Source organism: Mustela putorius, unplaced genomic scaffold, assembly GCF_011764305.1.
Source record: "Mustela putorius furo isolate JIRA1106 unplaced genomic scaffold, ASM1176430v1.1 tig00537227_pilon_pilon_pilon, whole genome shotgun sequence".
Lineage (NCBI taxonomy): Eukaryota > Metazoa > Chordata > Mammalia > Carnivora > Mustelidae > Mustela > Mustela putorius.
Genome location: NW_025422368.1, coordinates 6,769,801 through 6,790,791, shown reverse-complemented (window position 1 = coordinate 6,790,791; position 20,991 = coordinate 6,769,801). Strand labels below are relative to the sequence as shown.

The window sequence follows — 20,991 nt, the reverse complement described above, 5'->3', positions numbered from 1 at the left end:
CAAATATTTAACAATAAAAAATTCTAATGATTCTCTCTTTAATACAAAGTATTTAATATTAAGCGATATTCAACCACATGCTTCATGATAATAACAAATATCAGATTGAGGAAATTACACCTTAATAAAACAGACAACACTACCACTCAAATTACTTAAGAACATTTTGCAATTTCCTTCCAATGCAGTGAAACAAGTCAGAATTGTCTAAAAACTATAGAACACTTATGAAAGAAATTGAGGAAGATACAAGAAATGGGAAAACATTCCATGATCAGGGATTGGTAGAACAAATATTGTTAAAATGTCTATGCTACCCAAAACAATTTACACATTCAATGCAATCCCTATCAAAATAAAATTTTTCACAGAGCTGGAACAAGCAATTCTAAAATTTGTATGGAACCAGAAAAGACCCCAAAGAGCCAAAGTAATGTTGAAAAAGAAAATCAAAGCTGGAGGCAGTAGTCTTTAAGTCTTGTTGAGGAGCTGGTAAACTTCAATCTCCTTTCACCTGTGTTTTGCTTTATTACACCCATTATGTCAGGCAAAAGAAGCAGCAAGAAATGCTGTAATTTTTGCCCTCAATTTACAAGGGAATATTCTCTATATGAACTCACCTTCAGCTTTGCTACTTATAATGGTCTATTTACATGTCCTTAAGAAGTCTATTTGTGGCACACCTGGGTGGCTCAGTCGTTAAGCATCTGCCTTCAGCTCTGGGCATGATCCTGGAGTCCTGAGATCAAGTCCCACATCAGGCTCCCTACTCAGCAGGAAGCCTGCCTCCTCTCCCACTCTCCCTGCCGGTGTTCCCTCTCTCCCAGTGTCTCTCTCTGTCAAACAAATAAATAAAATCTTTAGAAGAAGAAGAAGAAGCCTATTTCCATGAAAACTGTCCATTTGCTTAACCTTGTTGCTTAGAAGTATCTAGAGAATTTGTTGGTTTATTGTATTAAGAAGTGTTAGACTTTAAAATCTTAAAATTGCTAAAAGGAGAAAGGAAGTAGAAAACTAGCATTAAGATTTGGTCAGTTTGGGGGCACCTGGGTAGCTCAGTGGGCTAAAACCTCTGCCTTCAGCTCAAGTCACGCTCCCAGGGTCCTGGGATAGAGCCCCACATCGGGCTCTCTGCTCTGCAGGGAGCCTGCTTCCTCCTCTCTCTCTCTCTCTCTCTCTCTGCCTGCCTCTCTACCTGCTTGTGATCTCTGTCAAATCAATTTAAAAAAAAAAAACTGGTCAGTTACCCAGAGCAATTGAACCCATCTCTCATACATGAAATCTAATTTTCTAGGAGAGATATTAGGCAAAATGCACATTCATGTAAAGGATTTTTCAGTGATTAGACTTGAGGAGAACTGGTTTGGACCAATTTAAACCTGGGCAGTCTACACCTACTGACTGGCTTCTCATGCTCTGAAATATTCTCTTTCATAAATGTGTAAAATCAGTAACAGTGGGAGTGGGTGGAAACCAGACTTCAATGTGTTGAAGAATTTCTTAAAGATTTTATTTGTTTGTTTGTTTTAGAGAGAGAACAGGAGGAAGGGCAGAAGGAGAGGAACAAGTAGACTCCCCACTGAGCATGGAGCCCAATGCAGGGCTTGATCTCACTACCCTGAGATTATAATCTTAACCCAAATCAAGAGTCAGATTTTAACCAACTGAGCCATACAGGTACTCCTATATTTTCTAATTTAAGATAAAGGACTACAAAGACTACAAAAACACTAACTCAAAGGAATCCATGCACCCCTACATTTATATCAGCATTATCTACAATAGCCAAAATAGATAAATGGCCCAAGTGTTCATCGACAGATGAGTGGATAAAGAAGATGTGGTATAATGATGGACATTGGGAGGGCATGTGCTATGGTGAGTACTGTGAATTGTGTAAGCCTGATGAATCACCAACCTGTACACCTGATACAAACAATACATTATATGTTAATTTTAAAAAGAGAGAGAGAGAAGATGGTATATATGTATGCTGGAATACTACTCAATCATAAAAAAAAAAAATGAAATCTTGCCACTTGCAATGATATGGATGGAACTGGAGAATGTAATGCAGAGCAAAGTTAAGTCAGTCAGACACATAGACCAGAGGAACAGAGTAGAGATCCTAGATATGGACCTGCAACTCTATGGTCAAATAATCTTCAACAAAGCAGGAAAAAATATACAGTGGAAAAAAGGCAATCTCTTCAATAAACGAAGCTGGGATATATATGTGTGTGTGTATATATATACAGCTATGTATAGAAGAATGAAACTCGACCATTCTCTTATACCATACACAAAGATAAACTCGAAATGGATAAAATACCTCAACATGAGGCAGGAATCTATCAAAATCCTAGAGGAGAACATAGACAGTAACCTCTTTGACTTCGGCCACAGCAGCTTCTTTCAAGATATGTCTCCAAAAGCAAAGGAAGCAAAAGCGAAAATGAACTTTTGGGACTTCATCAAGATCAAAAGCTTCTGCACAGCAAAGGAAACAGTCAACAAAACAAAGAGGCAATTCACAGAATGGGAGAAGATATTTGCAAATGACAGTACAGACAAAAAGCTGATATCCAGGATCTATAAAGAACTCCTCAAACTCAACACACACAAAACAGATAATCATGTCCAAAAATGGGCAGAAGACATGAACAGACACTTCTCCAATGAAGACATACAAATGGCTATCAGACACATGAAAAAATGTTCATCATCACTAGCCATCAGGGAGATTCAAACTAAAACCACATTGAGATATCACCTTACACCAGTTAGAATGGCCAAAATTGACAAGATAGGAAACAACATGTGTTGGAGGGGATGTGGAGAAAGGGGAACCCTCTTACACTGTTGGTGGGAATGCAAGTTGGTGCAGCCACTTTGGAAAACGGTGTGGAGGTTCCTCAAGAAATTAAAAATAGAACTTCCCTATGACCCTGCAATTGCACTACTGGGTATTTACCCCAAAGATACAGATGTAGTGGAAAAACGGTCATCTGTACAGTCATCTGTACCCCAATGTTCATAGCAGCAATGACCACAGTCACCAAACTGTGGAAAGAACCAAGATGCCCTTCAACAGATGAGTGGATAAGGAAGATGTGGTCCATATACACTATGGAGTATTATGCCTCCATCAGAAAGGATGAATACCCAACTTTTGTAGCAACATGGACGGGACTGGAAGAGATCATGCTGAGTGAAATAAGACAAGCAGAAAGAGTCAATTATCATATGATTTCACTTATTTGTGGAGCATAAGAAATCACACAGAGGAGAAGGGAGTTGGGGGAAATTGGAGGGGGAGATGAACCATGAGAGACTATGGACTCTGGGTTTTGAAGGGGTGGGGGTGGGAAGTTGGGTGAGCCCAGTGGTGGGTATTATGGAGGGCACGTATTGCATGGAGCCCTGGGTGTGGTGCAAAAACAATGAATACTGTTACACTGAAAAGAAATTTTTTTAAAAAAGGCAACCCATGGAATGGGAGAAGATATTCTCAAATGACAGTACAGACAAAGGGCTGATATCCAAGATCTATAAAGAACTCCTCAAACTCAATACACACAAAACAGATAATCATGTAAAAAAATGGGCAGAACACATGAACAGACACTTCTCCAAAGAAGGCATACAAATGGCTAACAGACACATGAAAAAATGTTCATCATCACTAGCCATCAGGGAGATTCAAATCAAAACCACATTGTGATACCACCTTACACCAGTTAGAATGGCCAAAATTGACAAGACAGTAAACAACAAGTCTTGGAGAGGATGTGGAGAAAGTGTAACCCTCTTACACCATTGGTGGGAATGCAAGTTGGTATAGCCACTTTGGAAAACAGTGTGGAGATTCCTTAAGAAATTAAAAATAGAGTTACCCTATGACCCTGCAATTGCACTACTGGGTATTTACCCCAAAGATACAGATATAGTGAAAAGAAGGGCCATATGTACCCCAATGTTCCTAGCATCAATGGCCACAATCACCATACTGTGGAAAGAACCAAGATGCCCTTCAACAGAAAGAGCCAAGGTGCCCTCCCTTGGAAGGGAGGGGAGTAGGGGAGATGGGTGAGCCTGGTGATGGATATTAAGGAGGGCACATATTGCACAGAGCACTGGGTGTGGTGCATAAACAATGAATCTTGGAACACTGATAAAAATAAACACTTGAATAAAATAAAATTAAAATTAATTTTAATAAAAATTAAAATTAAATTTTAAAAAAATGTTCTTTGTGAAAAACAAAAAGGCACCACTGAGCTTTCTGTCTCTAACAGACTACAGTTGCCTTCAAGGAAATGGTTCGAAGTGTCCACACCCTTCAAAGGATGAGTTTGGGAAATTGCCCAAAGGAACCAACATTCCAATGGATCTCTTTTAGCAAAACCTTCTTTGTACATTTTTGAGTATGATGAATAGGATGCCCTGGGGCTGCTTCATCTGTATCCCAGGTCTCCCCAAAAACTATGTTCCTTCTGAATGAATGAATGATAAATAAATAAATAAATAAAATATAATTAAAGTAGACCTTCTCTGGATTAACTAAGGACTCAAGAAGATGTACTTCCAGGGTGCCTGGGTGGCTCAGTGGGTTAAGTTGCTGCCTTCGGCTCAGGTCATGATCTCAGGGTCCTGGGATCGAGTCCCACATTGGACTTTCTGTTCAGCAGGAAGCCTGCTTCCTTCTCTCTCTCTCTGCCTGCCTCTCTGCCTACTTGTGATCTCTTTTGTCAAATAAATAAATAAAATCTTAAAAAAAAAAAGAATAAGATATAGTTCCACTTACAAATGCCCTCCTTTTCCTTACCTACCAGCAAGGATGAATCAAACCACTATCATTCCATCAGCAATGTCAGTCAAAGGTCAATGCTTTTTAACACCATAAAAATCACATTAAATTGGCCTTTAGTATGGGAGTACTGTTTGCTTCCTAGAATTGAGATATTTATTTCCTGACATGCTGTCTGATATTAAGCTTTCTAGGAAACTGAGAAGGACAAAGGGCAATAGGCAAATGGGCACAGGTGCACTGGCCTCCAGATGCCCTCATCACTGCCTGAGCAACCAACTGGAATAATCATCCATACCTTGGTTTACTCCAGCCCCCACGGCACTCCATCACCCCTGCAAGAGGATGGCCCAGACACCCACTACTCAGAGGTCCTGGCACAGATGTCTCCTTCTCCAGGAGGACTTCCCTGACCCTTCCAAAGTTGGCTATAAGCAGGTACAGGAATATGTGTTTAGACAGTTTAAAGGAAAAAAAAAAACAATAACCACAAAAATGTGGGCCCCAAAAGGAGAGCATTCCTGCCCATTCATCTGCCTGGGCCCACCTAATGTGTTTGCAGATCCAGCCCTTTTGGGGGGTAAAGGCTGGAGGATCACAGCAACATATCAAATGCTTCCAGTACAACACTGAACACCAGATGGACCAGGAAGATTCATCCTACAGCAGCCCCATCCAGAGGCCTCCATTTCACAGCCTAGGGGATAGAAAGGCAGAGATGGGAAGTTGCCTGCCCAAAGTCACACAACCAGTCACATGACCAAGGTCACCCAAACTGTCTCCAAGCCCAGGCCTTAACCATTATATGCTCGTGTAGTCAGAGGGTGTTGGAGAGATTATTTTGCCCTCAGTCCCAGCCATGCCTGCTTCACATGACCAGCCTGGAGTTTGGAGCAGAACATTCAGGTGGGCCATACAGATTCCTCCATCCCCAGACATCCAGCATAACCACATACACATGGGCACACACACTCCGTGTTTGGGGAACCCTGCCCTCCCAGTTCCTGGCCCTGTTATGACTGTGTTAGGGTTGCTGAGTCATGGGCATCATTCTGGGCAGGAGTGTGGCTCCTGGAGTCAGAGAGATGGGTGTGTCCATCTACTCTGTCCTGTCTAGGTCCCACCACATGGCCCCTCCTCCCTGTCCCTTGGGGAGCACTCACCATCCTGGAGAAGAGTTCAGAAGCCATGGATGGACATCTGCGAGCTGTACATGGCAAGGTCATGTTGTCAAAAAATAGCCTCTGTGCTCCAGAGCAGAAAAGTCATGTTGTCCAAAACCAATCTCTTTGCTCCAGAGAGAAGACAGAGTTTAGATATGAAGAAGGAAGACAGTTTATTACTCCAAGGCTAAGAAATCTCCAGCAGGCCTCCAAGACTGCAAAACTTCAGGCTTACAGGAGTAAAAGGCTGAGGACTTCCTAGGAAACTACAGGATTTGGGCAGTTTCAATACAAATCTGGTATGTGGGGCCAGCCACCTTCATCCTGTCTTCCAAGTGGCCTCATGACTAGCCATTCCACCAGCCATACAAGTCATTAGTAAGTCTACATTGATGTCATCAGGATGTCAATATCAATACCAAAAGTCTGGAACAAAGAATTCTACAGAAACACAAGTGAAGGGAACAGGATGCTTCAAGAATGAGGAAGAGAAAAACGTGTTCAGTTTATAGGCAAGTCTTGCTGAAGCACTAGTGTGTCCACCTTACTTTCCATTCACGTTTATGCTTCCATAGTGGTTTCAGTCATGCCACAGGGAAGCAGGGGAGTCCTGTGGGCACAGAACAAGTGGGGCGAGTAAGACCCCTCATCACTCACCAACTCCCTCCTGGCCCTGCCCTGGCTCAGCTGTACACTATGTGAGTGAAGTGGCCACAGAGATGGTCCGGCAGGTGGAGAGCAGCTCCACGCGGACCATGGACTCTGTGGCATCCTTCACCACACCAGTGCAGCATGGTGGCAAGGCAAGAGATCAGGTTAGGCAGGGTTTTTCCTTCACCATGTCCCTCCCCTGCCTCCACATAGCCTCCTGAGTCACCTTTCTAGGGTCCTGGGAGATGTGCAGTCTAGCTATCCTGGCCCCTGTTCATGCCTCACTGACCTGGGGAGGGAGGAGAATGTCACTAGTCCCCAAGGCTGTGCTCTCCCCTCATATGCTGTGTTCACACTCAGGGTACCCTCCAATGCCGGCTTTACGTGCTTACTTTTCCCCTCCACCACTGGGCTCCCCAAACCCAGACCCTCAGGCTTTCCCATCACAGCCCTGCAGTGATGGGACTGCAGGGCTGTGATGGGATCCATCAGGCTGAGCTGTCACTGCAGTGTGGGATCTGGTCTCCTGTGGGCTGTGAGCCCATAATATGGCAGGACCAGCCCAGAGCAGGTGCTTAGTGAGTGTGGGTTGACTAACCAAGGAGCTGCTCCCACCCTGACAGACACATCCCACCCCAGCACCCCCTAACCTCCAAGGGCTGAAGTGAATGCAGCAGCTGGTCCTGAGCCTTATAGGAGAAAAGCCACCCACAGTGGTGTTGGTCACATCTTGAGCCTAGGGGAGAGGCAAGAAGTGAACCAGCAGGCAGTGCACGGGTGACAGGTACCCAGCTCCCATGCCGCACTGTCTGCCTCCATTTGGGAACAGTTCATGCTTGTATCTGCTCACCAGGCATCCCTCCCTCCTTCTGGTGCCAATGTCTATTTCCCTTTGGGAAACCTGCCACCCTATGCTCTAATGGGTTTGTCAGTCAAGGCCTCCCCTGACCAAGAGGAGGACTGAAATGTGGTAGTCAGGAATTTAATCCCTTAGTGACACAAAAACTGCAAACCACAGGAATTCATCCCATCTGCAGAGCCCTGAGGAAACTACCTCATATCGCTGCTACCAACATCTGACACCTGATACCCAGTTCTGAACAACTTAGCAATAAGTCCCACCTAAGGGCTTTTGCACTTGTTGTCCCCACCCTCCATATCCACAAGGCTCTCCATCCCTTAATTCAGGTTCCTGATGCTGCCTCCTCTTTCTTTACCTCCTCCATCAAACAGCACATCCCATCACCCTCTGTCTCCTTATCCTGTTGTCGTTCTTGGTGGTGCTTGCCATCACATCACTGCACTTTGAACTATGTCTGTATTAACTGCAGAGTGACACTGACAGGAGGGCAGAGGCTTCTGTGCTGCCACAGCTGTCTCTCCAGTGCCTGACACCTAACAGCTGCTCAGTAAAACTGAATGACAGAGAAGGATAAGGCATTAAAGATAATGCCTATTCCCACATAGGACACTTAGATGGATAAGCAAAAGTAGATCTTTTTCTTATTAACATATAATGTATTATTTGTTTCAGGGGTACAGGTCTGCTATTCATCAGTCTTACACAATTCACAGTGCTCACCAGAGCACATACCCTCCCAGTGTCCATCACCCAGCCAACCCATCCCTCCCACCCCCATCCCTGCCAGCAACCCTCAGTTTGTTTCCTGAGATTAAGAGTCTCTTATAGTTTGTGTCTCTCTCTGGTTTGGTATTGTTTCATATTTCCCTCTGTTCCTCTATGATCCTCTGTCTTCTTTCTCAAATTCCTCATATCAGTGAGATCATATGATACTTGTCTTTCTCTGATTGACTTATTTTGCTTAGCAAAATAGTCTCTAGTTCCATCCATGTCATTCAGTTTGTTTGATGGCTGCATAGTATTCCATTGTGTATGTATACCACATCTTCTTTACCCATTCATTTGTTGATGGACATCTGGGCTCTTTCCATAGTTTGGTTATTGAGGACATTGCTGCTATAAACATTGGGGTGCAAGTGCCCCTTCGGATCACTATGAGCAAAAGTATTCATTCTGGGATCTCACATCTCTGCCCTGGCACTCACTTTTTACTGAAGAAGGGATGAATACATGTTTTATTGCTGTTTGCATCACTTCAGTTAACTTAAGGGTACCATGCCTCTGTGTTTGTCACTTGTATGTAAATCCCATGAAAATGTTCATGATGTTTCTCTGCCTTGAAAAGAAATAAAATTTTAACTTTTTTATTTCAAAAACTATCTGTATGACTTATTAAAAGTAATTTATTACAAACTTCAATTATTATTCTTTAATAAATTCTCTTTTCAATTCATTATATGCTTAAAGTGGAAACTCTGGAAACCTAAGGGTTAATAATATTCCAGGGTGGAGTTATCTCCTGTCTTTTCGTTATTATAGTGGATGGTCCTGTTGGAGAAGTAAGGAAAACTCAAATGTCCACTAGACTGGACTTCAGTCACTAATAAGTCTCAGCTCAGCTCCCTCCATGATTTCTCAGGGCTTTGATGATATCAGGAAAATGTCCATCTCCCAGAAGTTTTCCTTTAAATCTCTTTCTTATTTTCTTGATCTTAAGCAGCCTCCCCCAAGCCTAATAATAGTGTCTTCTAGGCTTTAAATAATTGCCTTAATTCAGAAACTTATAATACCGCCCTGGAGAGAACCCTTGTGCACTAAATTTACCTTTCTAGTTAAGTCCAAACTGTGGTTAGTGAGTCCAGAGCTCGACTTCAGGCTGGGACTTCAGGGAATACAGGGCAGCAGCCCAGCTTCCTCTGGGGGACCCTGACCCAGCCCAGAGCTACCTATGTCCAAAGAACCTTCTGATTGGCTCTGGTGGAATCTTCTCTTTCAGTGATGCTCTTAGAAGAGGATTCAGAATCACAGATGGAATGAAGGAAGACCAGGCTCACTACTGCACCTGAGATCATGTGAGAAGGAATTCACGAAATGGGTGCCTGTTTTTCAGAATAGGAGCTTCTTTAGAGAAGGTCTCCTTGTCTTTCCATATAGTGGCCTCCATTGCAGAATGACACCACTCTCCTGTAAGTTGTGCTGGAGAATAAACCTGATGCTGTGATATATCCATTGCTTCCAGAGCTGGAACTATTCTAATTTCCTTCACTCACTGATGGCAAAGAAAATAGGCCATGTACTCTGTAAAGAAATGCTTGTGACAGGGGTTCTCTTACCAGGATTTACCTACCAAGCATCTGCTTGTGATGGGGAACACAGAACATGTGGAGTTGCTTCTTCCAAGAAAAGCCAGGAGAATGGTAAAATCTTCTCTGGGTTTCTGGTGGTTCCCCCTATTCTCTGCCTGTGAAGTTCTCTGTACACTTCACTTCTGCTGTTTATCCTCTCCCGCATCTCTACCTCATGATCCTTTGTCCTAAAGCTCCTGCTGCACCCGTTCCTTGTCCCTAAGCTAGAGGCGGGAACATCCCACTCCTTGGCAGACCATCTCCCTGGATGGGACTCCATCTCTGTTTGTCTGAATGGTGCATTAGTTCCAGCTGCCTTGGACACGTTCCCTCCCTGCTTCACACTGAGGACAGTGACAATTTAAAATCTACGCATCAATCCTCTCGTGCTTCAGGATCCCAAAAGATTGCAAAAAGCTGACACCTGCGATGAAACAAGGGTATCAGAGATAGGGACTACACCATCAGAGCCACGTATTTTCCTGCTTGCTCAGTACAAACTGTTAGAAGCACCGTATTGTTCTTGGTATTGAAGTCACCTGAGAACTAGTCACGTTGTAACACTGTGAATGGTCCAAGGGAGCAGAGGAGAGGCAGCTCTGAGAACCACTTCAAGTGGATGAAGATTGTCTTAGGTCCCTCCTCCCAAGGCTGACATCCTTCTCCCCCATGCAGATTCCTCCCGCATGCACTTAAGGTCTGAACAGCACAGCCCAGCTCACAGGATCCCTGGAGCCTCCTTGTCCAGTCTGACCTTCTGCACACACCCTTCTTTCATTTCTTCATTCCAAAGATGGCTTTAAGCAGCCAGTGTGCAAAGCACTTGTACACACACTAAAGACACTCTCATTTAATGGAAACATGCTGTCAAATAGCTTCCTCTTTGAGCAAGATTGGGTAATTAAGATCATAGCTCCAGCAGAATTGTTCTCAACTTTGGGCTTGATCCTTAAGTCCCCAACATAAATCTGTGATTTGCTGTATTAACAGCTGGATTGGAAAATATGCTGATTTTCTTTAACCTCCTGAAAGGCACAAAGTCATGAACATAGCCAGTAATCTGCTGTATCTCTTTGAAGGAGATATTCATTGCATTACCAGGTCTCTGATGGATATGACATGTCTGTGTTGGCAAAAAGCTGGAACAGGCGTTCACCTAAAACACTGCTAAAATCCTCCCTTTGTGGCGGCTCCCACCTCTCCTCAGTCTCCCTGTCTTTCCTTTTAGTTGTGTCCTCTCCACAATCCATATCCTACATCTGCCTTCAGTCCACTATAGCTCAGGATTAAATGAAGCCAGTATCTTCCCTTCCCAAGAGTGACTGCAAGTGCACTTTATTTTCATGCTTAATTGGTCGAGGATTTAAATGGAAATAATCATTCCTGGTCAAGAAAGACGTTTCAGGCATCAAGTTGATGAATTGTGTAAGGACAGCGAATGGTGGGGGAAGGGGAGATTCCTTTCTCTGTGACAACTTGAAAATCACAAGAGAGAAGTAGCTGTTGCCTTCATTTATGCAATATGTGGATGTAGGGCAGGGGAGAACAGGATTTTCCACAAATGCTACAGAGTTCCTCAGATGAGAGCTTGAAGCCCCTGTGGACATAATAGCCACTTGTGGCTCCTTGTGAGTGACAGTGGAAGAATGGAGGCGATTTTCAGGAGAGCCACATCCATACATATTTTGAAATACAGAGATCTCTGGGAAGAATGGCTTCCACTTATCATTTTGCTTGGTTTGTATAGATTCAGATATAGTGTTTGGTTTCACTGGTATCTGCAATTTTTGCCCATTGCAGGATCCTCAAAAGTAACTTCTCCAGCCAGTGGTGCTTCACCATCACTGGATCGAAGCTCATGTCCTACAGGCACATAACGGAGAACATTGCCCTACTTGTCCTGGGACACAGGTAATCCAGATTTGAGTCTGAGATGGACTGAGGTGGGACTAATGGATTTGTTAATGGGATCAGAATTTAAGCATTTCATGATATATGTTAGTGTCTGTACATGGATTCCTGGCAAAGCTTGAAGGGTCAGAGGCAGGGCATTCTGGATCAGTAAGATTAAATATTTCTATGATTCAGAAGCTTACCATGGAATCAGACAGTGGACTGGCAGACAAAAACAGAATCTGGGTAAATTAGCCTCAAATGTCCAACTGAGGAAGGAATCATCACATAGGGCAGTGACTCACTACATAGTCCAAGATGTTAGGGGTCAAAGTGATTCTTAATGTCATCATTAATCTAAATGGCTCACCATCTGGTCCTCCTGGTTACACAGCTGACAGAGCAAGAGGATGAGAGAAATATTGTTCATAAGAAAACTATAAGCCTTTTCCATCTGGCCCTCATGGAGCCATAAAAGAATAACACGTCCACACTAACAACACAAACAGCTTCTTCAGTGGTAGCCACAGTGCTTGTGGGTTTTACCAATATGAGACCACTAGAAAGAGGATGAGCAGCAGCATGAGACGGTGTGCTCTGTGTAGACATCCTTCAAGTTCAGCAGCAGTGCCCTCCATGCTGCGTTGAGTGGGAGGGCCAGCAGCAATGGTAGACAACAGTGTCAACAGTGCTCCCCACAGGGGCCAGTGCTATGGGGGCCCATGGAGGAAGGAATGAGCCTGTGCAGAAGGCAGTCATGAAGTCTTGTCTGAGGCGCACAGGAGATGCCACAGAGAGGCTCCCAAAATAATCAGACAGAAATTTGAGAGGAATCAGAAGCTAATGGTGATTGTCCTTGTCAAATTGTGGTCCCTGTTCTCACGGAGCTCACAGCTGGGAGGGGAAAAAAATATCTCACATATTCTCACATGTGAGAAAGATATCTCGCATGAGACAAACACAGAATTCAGACTATGACATAAGGCACCTGAGAACGAGTGGCCCAGTGATTTGAACAGACAGCTGTGAGTCAAGGAGGAAGCAGTTGGGACGGGGTAAAAGGAAAAAGTCAAAGTTATAGGTGACATTGGAAGGTCCATGAGAGTCAGGTCAGTAGAATTAAGAGGAAAATATACAGAGAAGAAGATGAGCAGAGACACAGAAGCAAACAGACCTTTCTGGTATCAAAAGAAGCCAAAATGACTGAAACTTTAAGGGCAGATGAGGAAGAATTTAAAGGTCCAAGTAAGAAAATTTTTGTTCCTCATCACTGTGACTAAGCCTAGACATTGGGCTATAATTAGAAGGAAAAAAAAGTAATTTATTTCCTCTTTCTTCTGCTGTTGTCAACATAACATTACAAAATATCCCTTAATATCAGACTACTCACAGGTAAAATGGGGATAAAATTCCTTACCCTGGGGCTACTAATTCCCTATCCAATCACAGAGCTGCCTTGAAACAATTTAGATAAGTGTTTAAGAAAGTGCTCCATGTTTAATAAGCTCTTATTAAAATTAAATGCTCTGTATGAAGTAATGATCAAGGACACAAGACTTTCATGGGCCCCAGTCACTTCTGCCTTCCTAGGTCCATTTTCCATAAAACTACACTAAAATTTATACTTTATGATTGCAGTTTATGAGATGACTATAATCCAGTCTGCATTATATTCACTTTTTCTTCTGATCTTAAAAGAAATTTAATATTTTAATTTAATTTTTAATAATCTTTGTTATTAGCCAGGTAAGAATGGTACCTATTTTGCCTAATGGAGATCAAATCTGGGAAGGAGCCATTAGATAATTTTGAACAAAAAATTATGATTGAGAAATTGAAGAGAGAAGGTTTAAGACCCCTGCGAATATGTGTTAGAATTTTTAGGATTTCGATACTCGAGGAAGAATGCAGTAGAATCTAAATGCAATGAATGTGTAGGTGAACCAGAGAGATCTTTTTTCCAGTTATCCCTATAAAAGAGGAAGAAGATTCTCTGAAATATGCAAAGACTGTGACCCAGAATCGATAATAACCAAACAGGATAAAAGCTCTTCCTGATATACAGTGAGAGCAGTTTAGAGATGTCTGAACAGAGCGAAGGCAGAGCAGGGAGGGATATAGGGTAAGAGGAATGATGACAGATCTCATCTCTACTTCTGTTTTATCCAGGGAAACCCCCTCCACAAATGGCCTGGAGGAACCACAGCACCATCACTGAGTTTATTCTCACCGGGCTGTCCAACAACCCCCACATCGAGGCTCTGCTCTTTGTGTTCTTCCTGGGGATTTACCTCCTGACCGTGACGGGGAACCTGATGATGCTGCTGGTGATCAGGACTGATGCCCGCCTCCACACCCCCATGTACTTCTTCCTGAGCAACCTGTCCTTCCTAGACCTCTGTTTCTCTTCAGTCACTGAGCCCAAGCTACTGAAGGACCTTCTGTCTGAGAAGAAAACCATCTCGGTAGAGGGCTGCCTGACTCAGGTGTTTTTTGTGTTTATCACTGCAGGGACCGAAGCCTTTCTGCTCTCAGTGATGGCCTATGACCGTTATGCTGCCATCTGCCACCCACTGCTCTATGGCCAGGTGATGAGCAGCCAGCTCTGTGTGAAGCTGGTTTTCATCTCATGGTGCCTGGCCTCTTTCAATTCAGTCGTAATTTTGCTCTTGGCTCTTAACCTGGACTTCTGTGAGGCCCAAACCATACACCACTATACTTGTGAGCTGCCCTCCCTCTTCCCTCTATCTTGTTCTGATATTTCCATCAATATTGACATCTTGATCTGCTCCATCTTATTGCATGGGCTTGGAACTTTCCTCCCAATCTTCTTCTCCTACGCCCGTATTGTCTCCACCATCCTGAGCATCAGCTCCACCTCAGGCAGAACCAAGGCCTTCTCCACCTGCTCCTCCCACCTCATTGCAGTGACCCTGTTCTTTGGCTCCGGGTTGATTCGTTACCTTATGCCCACATCTGGCTCCTCCCTGGATATGCTCTCCTCCTTGCAGTACAGTGCAGTGACACCCTTGCTGAATCCCCTCATCTACAGCCTAAAGAACCAAGAGGTGAAGGCGGCTGTGAGACGGACACTGGGCAAAATCCTGCACTATGTGAGGTAGTGAACAAGGACCCAGAGTGTGGCAGATGAGTTTGCCTTGCCAACTGCTTGAACCTCAGGTAGAATTCTGGACCACTAACTGGAAAGGAGCCCTAAACCACCCTCTCCCTGGCTATACTGCCAACAAAAAATAAAATACATAAAATCATATCTTATTTAGCTCTTTAGATATAAGGTCTATTTTTAATTCTACCCCTTCGCACCATCAGCACCACTTCTTTCGTAGAGGTCACAGATGTTGTATCTCCTGAATTAATCAGCAATGTACTTTATTTTGTCATCCTTATTAATTTTGTCTTGCTGATCTACTTTGTTAAAAATTATGCATTTTATTGTCCTTCATAATATTTAGACAATTTTTCCTTCTTTATCATTCTAAACTCGTCTTAAATATGTATTTATGAAGTTCAACTTTTTTATCATTATTATATTATGTTAGTCACCCTTACAGTATGTCATTAGTTTTTGATGTAGCATTCCAAGATTCATTGTTTACATATAACACCCAGTGCTCCATGCAATACGTGCCCTCTTTAATACCCATCACCAGGCCAACCCATGCAGCTCCTTGCTTGGCAGGAAACCTGCTTCTCCCTCTCCTACTCCTCCTGCTTGTGTTCCCTCTCTCTCTGTGTCTCTCTCTGTCAAACAAATAAATAAAATTTAAAAAAAAAAATCTCTCCTCCTTCTGCCACTTCAACCTCTTTCCTCCATTGTTTTGGGATTTTTTGTTTGTTTGTTTTTACATTCTGGAATTTTTTTTTAAGAATTTACTTATTTATTTGACAGACTGAGATCACAAGTAGTCAGTGGCAGGCAGAGAGAAAGGGAGAAGCAGGCTCCCCGCTGAGCAGAGAGCCGGATGGATGTGGGGCTCCATCCCAGGCCTCTGAGACCATGACCAGAGCCAAAGGCAGAGGCTTAATCCACTGAGCCTCCCAGGCGCCCCAGACATTCTGAAATTTTTGTCCCTAGATGTTATCAACATACTATTGTCTTTATATTAGTTGCTGTCGAATCAATTAAATTCTGGATTTCAATCATAATCTATAGTTATTTAGGCTTCATTCTACGTTTAAATTTATTTACTACTCACTGGCATCCCTTTGATGGCACATTCCCCCATTCTACTTCCTTTTTGCCCAGCAGAGCATAATGGCTATGAACACAGTCTTAGGAGCTGCGATGCCTGTGTTCATATCCCGACTCTGCCCATATAAGTTTTATAATCCTGACAAACTGCTTACCTACTCTGTATCTGTTTTCTAGATATAAAATTGGGAGAACAAGAGTATCTACACTGTATAGTTAGCATGAGGATTAATGAAATGGGAGATCAAGCACTAGAACATTAACAGCCACCATTTGAGTGTTACTGATCATTATTCATGAGTTCCTCATTTCTTTTTTTTAAGATTTTATTTATTTATTTGACAGAGAGAGGTCACAAGTAAGCAGAGAGGCAGAGAGAGGGGGAAGCTCCCTGCTGAGCAGAGAGCCCAATGTGGGGCTCGATCCTAAGATCCTGAGATCATGAGCTAAGCCGAAGGCAGAGGCTTAATCCACTGAGCCACCCAGGCGCCCCAAGTTCTTCATTTCATTCTGCTTTGATTTAGTTGTCATATGCACTTGTCTAGAATTTTTTTTAAGGAATGGCTATTGCAAAATATTCCAAGACCTTGCATATCTGAAAATCTCTTTATTTTAGGGGTGCTTGGGTGGCTCAGTCAGTTAAGTGTTCCACTCTCAGTTTCAACTTGGGTCATAATCTCAGGGTGATGAATTTGAGTTACATGTCAGGCTCCACACTCAGCATGGAGCCTGCTTGGGATTCTCTCTCTCCCCCTCCCTCTGTCCCCCACTCCACCCTCTCTCTCTAAAAAAAAAAAAAAAAAAAAAAAAAAAAAAAAAATGAGGGGCACCTGGGTGGCTCAGCAGGTTAAGCCTCTGCCTTCAGCTCAAGTCATGGTCTTAGGGTCCTGGGTTCGAGCCCCACATCGGGCTCTCTGCTCAGCAGGGAGCCTGCTTCCCCCCTCTCTCTGCCTACCTCTCTGTCTACTTGTGATTTCTCTCTCTCTGTCAAATAAATATAAAAAATCTTTTTTAAAAAAATGAAAGTCTCTTTATTTTGACTGTACATATGAATGAAAATTTGCCTTGTTACAGAATTTTGGGGTCCCCTCTTTTTTCTTCTGTACATATTATACACTGTCATTTGGTATCTACCAGTTTTTGGAAATGTAAGGACAGAGTGACACTCTTGCACAAAAAAAAAGATAGAAAACAAACTAGCACCACGAGGGCACAAAAATTTTTTTTTAATTTTTTTTAAATAGCATTGCAGAAAACGTCAATAACCATGTATTACAACAACAATGGAAATGTAAAGTCATCAAATTAAAAAGAAAAGATTTTAAGATTGGGTTATGAGAACTATATGTTATATACAAAATTAAGACTTCAAAAATAAAGACTTTGTAAAGGATAAACTTGTGGAATCACTATGCAGTACTCCTGGAACTAATGTAAACACTGTGTCTCAACTATACTAAAGAAATCTATTGTCTTAAACAATAAAAATTATAATCTCAAGGTGTTTAGGTGGCTCAGTCGGTTGAGCATCCAGTTCTTGATTTCGGCTCAGGTCATGATCTCAGGATAGTCAGATTGAACCCCCGGTTAGGCTCCACATGCTTGAGATTCTCTCTCCCTCTGCCTCTCCCCCCTTCTCTCTCTCTCTCTCTCTTTAAAAATAAATACTAAATAAAATCTTTTAAAGAAATTATACTCTTAAAACAAGACTTGCAAGTGACTCACAAAGGTTGAAAGTTTTTAAAAATTGCTCAAACTTCTAAACTAGAAAATGCATAGGGGAAATTAGCTGTCAAGGTCTCATTTTCAGTCAAAATTGAATTCGAAGCAAAAAAAAAAAAAATTAGTTTCTGTACCCCTGGGGCTAATAATACATTATATGTCCATTAAAAAAAATTAGTTGAAGAATCTAGGACAGTAGTCAAGTAGTAAATGCTCAAGAAAAATGTGCTGACTGTAAGAATATTACTCTCAAATTCAGATGGGTACAACCACAATGATACCTATATGGCACAAAGAAGATAAAATGACTGAACATTAACTACTCAAGTCACAGAACATAAAATACTATAGAAAATAATAAAGGAAATTAACAAATTTATAATAATTGTGGGAGACTTTTTTTACGATTTTATTTATTTATTTGACAGGCAGAGATCACAAGTAGGCAGAGTCAGGCAGACAGATAGAGAGAGAGGTGGAAGCAGGCTCCCCGCTGAGCAGGGAGCCCGATGCGGGGCTCAATCCCAGGACCCTGGGATCACGACCTGAGCTGAAAACAAAGGCTTTAACCCACTGAGCCACCCAGGTACCCCAGGAGACTTTTTTTTTTTTCAACGTATTTATGGGTACTTTTAATCAAATCAATGAGAATTAAATGGACATGCTAACACTTTCATGGAAAAAAAGAAAAAATTAAGTGCTTTTCATGAGTATTTCTGCTGTATCCAATAGTCTTAAACCTCCATGTATTACTAAATAATGGTCTCCAGGAAGAATATTTTCAGAGACATACTACCTATTTGAGACATTATTATGCATCATCAAGAAGAAGAAATATGTTTGTTTTTTAATTTTTTACTTAAATTCAATTTAGGTAACATATACTATATTATTAGTTTCAAAGGTAATCATTCATCACTTGCATATAACACCCAAAGTTCACTACTTTACATGCCCTCCTTAATGCCCATCACCCATTTACCCCATTCTACACCCACCTCCCCTACAGCAACCCTCAGTTTGTTTTCTAAAGTTCAGCCTCACTTATGGTTTGCCTCCGTCACTGTTTTCATCTTATTTTCCCTTCCCTTCTCCTATGTTCATCTGTTTTATTTATTAAATTCCACATATGAGTGAAATCATATGATATTTGTCTTTCTCTGACTGACTTATTTCATTTAGCATTATTATGCCCTCTAGCTCCATCCACATGGTTGCAAATAGCAAGATTCCATTATTTTAGGTGGCTGAGTAATATTGTAGAAGACTTTTATACAGATTTTAGAGTTCTTAACAAATTAGTCAAACAGAAGTAATATCAAGGAAAACAAGGATCATGTAATTAAAAACAATCTTCTAATAAGGATATATCTAACCTGCATTATAAAATTTTAGAAGGTCAAGACTGAATAAAATGAGGAATTGATTGACCAGGAAGCAACAGGAGGGAAATTTCTAAAATGTCAACAAGGGAACTAAAAGAAAAGAAGAATTCCTCCCTTTTATGCCTGGAGCATGTGACCCGCTCTTCTTTCTGAAATATCTTGGGACACTATGATAGCTATGTGAATGAGCCAAAATTTTATCTTAAACAGATCTTATTTCAAATCCTTGCTCAAACATGTAACACCTGAATGACCTCAAACAAATTATTTAATTTCCGTGAGTTTCTTTAATCTCAAAATAAGTATAACCATATATATATCTCTTGTGGATTTTAAAGGCTCAGTGATACCATGTAGAGAGAGTGTGTATCTATTATTCCTAGAATGATATATAATCCAAACATATAGATAGACTGAGATTAATTTCCTTTTAATAAATATTCACCAAGAATACATTGTGGATCCAGGAAATTTTAAGTACGCGTTTTGCCAATGACCACACTTTGGCATGCCCGTGGGGTAGAGAAATCAGTTCCTTGTTGATATCTACTATGTAGCATGGATAAGATACATACCAGAGAGCCCAGCTGGAAGACTGGAGTCATTAGAAAGCAGAGGTAGGGATGAAAAATTTAAAATATCCAGCCTTCCAGGAGTTTATGATCTAACTGTGGTGAAAGAACAGAAACACTTCACTTAAAAACAATTAGTGATTAACTGTCCAAATTTCTTTAAGATGGAAAACATGTGCTCAAGGAAAAGAAAAGAAAGGGAAAGAAAATTATAAAACCCAGCCAAAGCCTGGGGTTGCAAATTGTGTTTATTCATTCACTGATTCACCCATCAGGCTTCCTGTGAACATCCAGAATGCATGGAGTATTGTACTTTTTTTTTAATAGGAAAACCCAGATTTCTCTTTTTTTTTTTAAGATTTTATTTATTTATTTGACAGACAAAGATCACATGTAGGCAGAGAAGCAGGGGGTGGGGGGGTGGGGGAGAAGGCTCCCCGCCAAGCAGGGAGCCCGATGCAAGGCTCTATCCCAGGACCCTGATATCATGACTGAGCTGAAGGCAGAGGCTTTAACCCACTGAACCACCCAGGTGCCCCAGTATTGTGCTTTTTGAGAGAGGTTTAATACTGAATAAGGAAAGTGTGCTGTGAGAATTAACTCCAGCACACATGAAATTGGCCTAAACTTTTTTACTGAGGTAAGAGACATATCTGCATGGCACTGATCCCTGATCATTAATCAGTATGAAATGTACTGTTTAATATGTTACTTTGTGTCTATCCATTGGTCCAAGGTGAGTTTTGAGGTGCCTTATCCCAGTGTGTCAGCACTGTTTATTGACACAATGAGATTGCTTGTACTGGTCTCAGTGAGACCTCTGCTATTGAGGCTGGTTACATAGCAAGAATATATCTATGTGATCAACAGGGTACAAGACAGTCCTAGAACCTTTTTGGCCTCCCTGGTTCCATGCACCCATCAGTGATTCCTGATCTAAGAAGTATGTCCTGCCATGGCATTGGAGAAAGAGGACAATGGGAGCCTATGTCAGGTGTCTCTGGATGCCTTGCCGCGGGGTAGGTTTTGGCTGTGAGGTTATCCTTACTTGATGCTGTTGCTATGCTGTGTCCTCTACAACAACCATAGATCTGTAAGCATTGTCATTTGGGGTCCTGTGAGAGTCCTTTAACAAACCCTAACTGCTGCCATTTGTTCAGTTGGTATGAGAAAGGGAATTAGAAGTTTACTCTCTGACTCACTTTTAACTAAAAATATGGCTAAATTATTTAGATAGAAAAACAATGTTTCTGCTAAAGGCGGTAGAAATGAATCATTGATGCCAGATGGTTGCCAAGTCACCCCGGGTTTGAAGTAGCACATGCTTTGGAAGCAGTTACTGACAATAAACTTTCCAGTGGAATCTGAAAATGAT

The 20,991-nt window shown here is 42.0% G+C and overlaps 1 protein-coding gene across 1 annotated transcript; it reads left to right on the top strand.

Annotated features, from left to right (window-relative positions):
• Nucleotides 1-13,910: 13,910 nt before the first annotated feature.
• Nucleotides 13,911-14,846, top strand: LOC101681438 (olfactory receptor 8S1-like). Its single transcript, XM_004778931.2, has one exon. The coding sequence runs from the start codon at nt 13,911-13,913 to the stop codon at nt 14,844-14,846; it is 936 nt and encodes a 311-aa protein (XP_004778988.2).
• The last annotated feature ends 6,145 nt before the right edge of the window (nt 14,847-20,991 follow it).